General features: G+C 35.5%; 1 protein-coding gene across 1 annotated transcript; it reads right to left on the bottom strand.

Annotated features, from left to right (window-relative positions):
* Window positions 1-669: 669 nt before the first annotated feature.
* On the bottom strand, window positions 670-7325 carry LOC120349314 (spectrin beta chain-like). The gene is made up of 7 exons (XM_039419280.1): window positions 7135-7325; window positions 5643-5842; window positions 4261-4379; window positions 3594-3752; window positions 2944-3054; window positions 1816-1968; window positions 670-801 (listed from the first exon to the last, which is right to left on the bottom strand). Exons 1-7 carry the CDS (start codon window positions 7308-7310, stop codon window positions 670-672), a joined length of 1050 nt encoding a protein of 349 aa, XP_039275214.1. The 5' UTR covers window positions 7311-7325.
* Between the last annotated feature and the right edge of the window lie 122 nt (window positions 7326-7447).

The following is a 7447-nucleotide window of genomic DNA, read 5'->3' as shown; positions in this document are numbered from 1 at the left end:
CATTTAAAAACCCTTATCTAATTTGAACAACTTTATCTCTGGGGAACCAGAACAGTCAAATTCCATTGGAACATTAATCATTATAATCTGTAGGTGAGCAATAGCAAAGACCTTAAAGAGATATAGACCCACAATGCCTATGCCTTCCCAATGATAGCTCTTACTTGAAATTGAAGGCCGCCATTGGGGTATTTTAGCACGAGATATTATATATACCATATTTGTAATACTATAGATCACAAAGGCATTGGTGGCATTGGTATGTAATAATCTTATGGGTTGCCCCCTCAATGGCGGATTTCAATTCCAAGTACGACACTAGCGCTGCATGTGAGTCTATGCATCTTTAAGGTCTTTGAGCAATAGCATATTTTTCAATAGCTATTGGGTTAGCTAGCCTAACCTAACAAAACAGTACCTGTATACTAAAATAGTTAGAATCCCTTGACATACTCAATAGGCCATATTAAGGTCACATGCGGCAATGCATCATGGGATCGTGTCATGCCCTCTTTTTACACACCTTGGGTCCTTGCGTTTGATCACATACATGTTTAAATATTAGTTCAAGTAGTACCACATGGTTCGAACAGAGCACTACCAACGTTTCCAACTTTATTTTTTGGCGATTAACTTTCTACTAGCGAATGCTTATTCTATGGTATTGTACTAAGTCAAGTAGTTGAGTACCTTGATCTCGTCGATCTTCTCCTTCTCGGGAACAGTCTTCTCCAGGTACTCGGTCTGTGCCTCCAGCTCAGTCACCTGTTTCGCCTTCACTGCCATCTGCGTCTCGATCATCTACACAAACAAACAAATCATTAATCAAACAATTCCTACATACAAATACAATTCTTACATCATATCAAACTAGTCATGGAACCGCGTCAGAGGCCTGCAAAACTTCGATGCAAATCGATGACCCTTATAATCCCTTAGCACACAGGACAATGGTACAATAGTAGCTTCCACTAGCTGCCGCGGGAACACAAAATTATCATGTGCATTCAAGTTCAGGACGTTCCCAATTCCGAATTCTCGCCACAAACAAAAAATGAGATAGAATTCAAATTGAACAATTACATTCAAACAATACAAATATATGAACCTACAATTTTTAAACATGAAATAACATATAATGGAGTGATCCGTGGTCTAGTGGATAGAGTGCTTGCGTAGCAGCATAGAGATCTCGGGTTCAAACCTGCTCATTGACAATAATTTCTTTATCCAGATCACTCCCGTGTTATCGGATGTGTACGTTAAACTGTCGGTCCCGGCTGAAGTATGACAGCGTGTCAATAAGACACCGAACCGAAAAATAAGTAATTTATTTTAGCAATAAGACACAATATTCAGGTGTATCACAAGTGTCCTAATACGAGCCTGAATAATACGTTCTTCGTGTACGGTAATCTTACCTAATCTTATTACTAATTTGATGTCTTACTGGTGTCCTAAAGTAATACAAGGTAATAATACATTTTTTGCGTACGGTAGCCTAATGTAATCTATACTATAATAAAGGAAAGAACTGGCTTATACACGTACGGGATGGAAAAATTATGTTTGACGCATCATCACGTCTGAACTACTGGACTGATCAACTTGAAATTTTGAATATAGATTCTTAATTAGCCGAGGCTAGTTATAGGCCAAATTAAAATTCTTCAAGATTTCAGTAAGTCAAGTTTTCAGTTTGTCAATTTCTAAAAAAATTATACCCTTGCGGAGTATGGGTTACTTTAGTCTTATCTAACTCCAATTTCCATATACATCAACAAATTGCACAAATATGTGTGTGAGTTGACTGACCTGTTGCTTCTGCATGAGTATGTTGACTGAGGCCAGGTCGTTGCCTGTGTCAGGTGACTCGAATTGCTTCTCAAGGTCGTTCATCCAGGTGTCGATGTCATCACAAGTCTGGTGCAGCAGCACCTCCCTGTTCGCGTCGAACAGACGCTCACCCTATCAAATACAACACAATAGATTAATTGGATTTCAAAATTGTCATATGTCTAGTAAAGCATCATCTCTCTCTGTTAGAATAGAACAAACGCTTGCCCTATCAAATAAATCCCAATAGATTAAATATGATTAAAATTTGTCGCATGTCTGGTGCAACAGGTTAATTTCTGAACAAACGGTCGCCCTATGCAATCCAACAGCAGGCTATTCAAGTTCCAAAATAAGCCTTTTCAAAAATTCTCACAAACAGCTGATTCTCAGTTAATCAGAGGACAATATTCTGAAGCTGAAGTACAATATCGGCCGACAATCGGTAAGTTACTGTGGAAACTCCATTCACCTACATTGATTATTCAGTTTGGCCGTAACAAAGATGTTGGGTAGCTACTGTTGACTGTGAATACTGTCTTGCTGTCTATTGGATATTTTCTCACATAACTTACTATAACTATTGGAATATTATAAATAATCCAATAGGAAATTGAATAAATTCATCCAAAAAATCATTAAAGAAATACACCTTTGTGGAAGGGTATTATTGAAATCGATAACGGAGGAAGGAATTTATAAACTGTGGACATCTAATAAATAATCACAACTGATCTGTTAGACTGACAACAATTATTATTATAAATTACACGAAAAATAATTATTTCATAATATTGCATTGATTTGATAAAAAATGTATGAAAAAATGTAAAAAATTAATGACTTACTAGTGGTAAAATATTCTCTTAGCGGTAGAGCTTCAGCAAGGCAGAATTTTATTTCTATTGGAAGTTTTTTTGTAATTTTAAAATATATAACACTTTGGATTAGTCTTCAACTATATTTTTTGTAGATGAAAAATTGAGACATATTGAGTCTGAAAAATGATAAGGGATAGTACAATGAATGAATTAATGATTGGAGGAATGTAAGTGTAAACTGATAAGAAGATGAATGGATGCATGAAAGAATGAGTGAATGGTTTACCTTGTCGCGCGTGACTGTCTCCAGATTGTCGAACTGCTGTTGCAATTCTCCAACCTTCGGGCCGATCACCTCCTTCAGTTCCGGCTTCTCTTTCATCAACTCTTCCCCGCTCTAAAAACAAAGCACAAAAATTAAATATAGTTCTATCTTTTTCTAGCTCCGCAACGTTACCAGATTGGTTTTGGACAATGTAAAAATAGATTGGATTACCAAAATATTTAATCCTAGTTATGGAAAATTTTAATTGAATCGTTGAAAAATGAATATTTTTTATGAATAAAATATAATTTATCATTATTAATAAGTATGATCAATCAATATTACATCAGATATCTATTATAGAAGGCAGGGAATCGGCAACTCTGTAGTTATATGCTTTCCATTGAATAGAATTGACTCGTGAATCTCACTACAGCCGACCCTTCTTTTCTCATGACTGAACAATCTGTAAGAATTAATCGACAACGCAACGTTACCAAATAGTAGAAATTTCATGATAATATTATTTTATTCATATGATTTGTGTATTATTTAATGTAAAAATAGATTAATATTTTTTATTGAGAAATGAAAATTCAAATGAAATGAAGGTGTTTAAACGGTGAAATGAAAATGAGTATAAACGGTGGTTGAAAAAGAGAAAAGTGTACCTGTTGCACTCTGACAAGCCGGTCCTTGTTGGAAGCGATCTCGGCCTCGAATGCCTTGTGTCGTGTCCACTTGCTGTGCACTGTCTTGGCGCTGCGGTAGGTCTCGTCCTGCGCAGTCATGTTCTTCTCTTGCATCCACTCGCCCAGTTCCTCGCAGTCCTGAAAAAACACATTCAATCAGCAAACAAGTAACAAAGTCAAAAAGTGATTTACGGACTAAAGTGCACTACATTTACGCATGTAACGGAGGCGATAGCAATCTAATATTTCTTTGTTCATTTAATATGCATTCTATGGTAAGAATTTCATCTCATTCATGATTTGTGAATTATTCAATGTAAAAATGAGTCTATATTTTTAGTTATTGATACCTGAATATTCACATACAATAGAATCCGTCAATTGTACACTCAATTCAAATATCAGTGGCGATAGCAATATAACATTTCTTTGTTCATTTAATATGAATTCTATAGTGAGAATTTCATCTCATTAATAATATGATTTGTGAATTATTCAATGTAAAAATGAGTCTATATTTTTATTTATTGAAAGTTGAGACCTGAATATTCACATACAATAGTATCCATCAATTGTACACTGAATTCAAGTAACGGCGGCGAGAACCATGACTTGTATGGGTGACTGTGCACTGCACTGCACATACCTGCAAGAACTGATGCAGCTGGAGCTGATCTCTCAGCTTCTCCATGAGCTGGATTGCTCGTTCGCGGTTCACGTTTCGTCGATCGTTTATGTTTTCGGCCTTCTTGTTCACCTTGTCGGCTAAAATCAAACAAAAACTATTATTGTTAATAACTTAATTCATCACAGCCATCTGAGTATTATTTAAGACAATAACGTTGTATCGTAGCAAATGTGGAATGTTTTTCCTGAAACTATTTAAACCCTAAAAATGGATTATCGTACATTCATCAATCATCACAATATTGTGGTAACTCAAAGTCTGTTTAATTTAATATGAATGACTGTGATAATCACAATACAGCCGTCACTACTACACAGAAAGCTAATAAAATATTAAAACGACATGAAATGGTATTTTTTATAACAAAGAGAAAAAATTTCGGTTGTTACACCATTTTTAATATCTTGGGCCCATATGCACCATTTCGGTGTAAACGGAGATAGATCAGCTGCTCGTTTACAGTTATTCATCTGTAGTTCCTCTTTCATTGTCGAAAGAGGCTCGTGAGCTCTTTCCTCGACCAAAATTAATGTATTTATCAATGAAATAGCCGGCCGATAGGGTATATTGTAAGTAATTGAACATTAGAATGTTGTCTAAAAATATCAGGAATTTATTGTAAAACTAGCAGGTAACCCGTGCTCCGCAAGGGTCCAATAGGCCTATAACCTTCCTCGGTAAATAAAGAATCTATATGCAATATTTCAAATTAATCAGTCCAGTAGTTCAAACGTGATGATGCTTCATTCGTGAATTTCCTATCCCGTACGTGTTATTTTCTTTATTATTATATAGATTACATACATTTTTCAACACCTATGGTAACAACTTATCGGACAGATCTTCAGTGTGAAAACTCGAATTTTCACATGTAAGTAATTTTACGAAAAATTCGTGATATTTTTAGAAACATTCTAGTGTTTCATTACGAATCACTATATCCCACCAAAAACAGTATCTGAAGTTTAAATTCAATTTATTTCTTTTTATACACACATACAAGTTTAATTGTAATTTTGTAAGTGATGTTGATAGCCTAAACAAGTATCTAACGAACGTTTTGTCATAGTACTGTGAATATTTTCATCTTTTATAAATACCTCTGACATGGGTTACATTACAGAGAAAAATAAAATGAGTTATTACTATTTGTTGGCATCCGTTGACGTCTAGTGAGTAGGTATACGGACTTGTCAATGAAATATCTACTTATTACTAACACTACTACACAAAAACTAACAAGGTACTGTATTTCATTTTATTCTATTATTCTATGGTATTGTATGTTCTATTCTGAAAAATTATATTAAATTGAATTGTATTGTATGGTGGTTACTGACCAGCAAAGTGCTTCTCATCGTTGAGCCGGCCGGCAAACTGGACGACTGCGTTGACCTTGTCGTCGTTGGCCTCCATTGTGGTGAGGAAGGCCTCGTGTCGCTTGATCAGGTTCTCTGCCTGTTCCAGGTTGACGGGCGTCTCGTCCTTGCTCAGGATGTGCTCCTGTTGCGACAGCAACACCTCGGCTTGGCGTGCGTCCCTGCAACACAACACAACACAAATCCAATTAAGATAAATCAGCAACCCAATTAAGAATACAACACAACAAATAATATCACTGATTATAGATCATGGTTTAGAAACACTTGTGTGAGATCTGCTCCAAGTTAGGATGGCAAATAACGGTATGATAGGCACGCCATGTAAGATTTTTGGACGTACGATTTATTGCCGTCTATTGAATTGATCATAACTTGACAAACATATGTATATCAGAACACATATTGTGATTGTTAAATTCTATTTGATCTGGTAGCATTTATGAGGAAGGCAAAGAATCGTACATCCAAAAATTGATGCGTGTGTAACTTGCTTACAATCATAAACTTGAACTATATTTTTGTGTCTTCGTCGAAAGCCTGCAAGCAAAAAACAGCTGTACAAATTTGAGGTTAAGCTCTTGTGTTTACGATTCATCCTTGTTTATTTCTTCGCTACTCTACTTGAGGTCAACTTATATTTGTTCATCATTATCATTTTTCAAGGTTTAGTTGTTTGGCGGTTTATTTTATATTAGAAACTGTTCAAGTCAGTTCGACTTCGACTGATGAATTAGACGTATCGTTAGTGGGCTTTTCCAGGAAGAATGTTCGCCTGACATGCCTATCATATTGCTAGTGGTCACTGGCCAGCTTCAGGAGTTATAAGGTTTGCATAGATTTAAAAGAACAATACGAAACTGGTTATATGATACTGGAACCTACCAGACCGATGAACTCATTGTAAATAGGATATAGGATAAACTACTGTCATCTTTTTATAATACACTTATATAACTATACTTATATACTTATAAGTATTATATTCTAACTTTAATAACTAACTAACCTCTATAACTAAAATATTACTAACTAGATTTTTTAGAGATGTTTCAGAAAGGAAACCTATGATCACCCTGACTCATATTATTATAGAGGGGTATCATAATTAGAGCTAAGTTTATTATTAACAACTTTTGTATGTATACTATAATTATTATGTATATGTTTTGTCAATAAACTCCTCTGGTTGCAATTCATTGGCAATCAGAGAAATTATTATTATTATGGGCTATGGTGTGTAAATGCATTCTCTGATCGGTTCATCATGATCATAATTCAAAAAGCTTTTGTACAACCGGGCACAAGTTTGAAATTTGATTGATTTGATTTTGAAACTTCTTAATTGTCCCATAAGTTTACAAAAAATGAACAATTTGCAAACATTACATCATTATACAGGACGATAAAGACCAAAGGTATACCTATTTGGGAAACTATTGATTCGACTTGCCTATTGAACATCTGCAGATTGAGTGACTGCGACAGTAGCTGTTGCCGGTTCTCCCACATCTGGTGCAGATCCTCCCATCCATCTCTGAGGGCCTTCAGTCGCTCTCGCAGGAACATGTACTGCGGATCGTCCTGGGTGCTCGGTTCGGCCGTGATACGCTGGCCGTACTCCATCATCTACAATCAATCGTTAATTAGTAATGAATGAAAATTAATGTGTATGATACACACATCATTTTGTCATTGAAAAACCGACATGCGTTCAATTATCTGATGGAATGAACGATTTAGTTTATTAATGATTTAAGAATAAA

Source organism: Nilaparvata lugens, unplaced genomic scaffold (assembly GCF_014356525.2).
Source record: "Nilaparvata lugens isolate BPH unplaced genomic scaffold, ASM1435652v1 scaffold9330, whole genome shotgun sequence".
Lineage (NCBI taxonomy): Eukaryota > Metazoa > Arthropoda > Insecta > Hemiptera > Delphacidae > Nilaparvata > Nilaparvata lugens.
Note: the sequence above shows the minus strand (reverse complement) of the source record. Positions and strands in the feature narration are given on the sequence as shown.

Excerpts from the sequence above, each read along its gene's own strand:
- LOC120349314 (XM_039419280.1), bottom strand. The coding sequence starts at position 7,310 with ATGATGGAGTACGGCCAGCGTATCACGGCCGAACCGAGCACCCAGGAC. Across the intron at positions 1,969-2,943 it reads AGACAGTCACGCGCGACAAG|GGTGAGCGTCTGTTCGACGC; the intron begins GTAAACCATTCA and ends TGTATTTGATAG. Across the intron at positions 802-1,815 it reads TACTCATGCAGAAGCAACAG|ATGATCGAGACGCAGATGGC; the intron begins GTCAGTCAACTC and ends TTGTTTGTGTAG.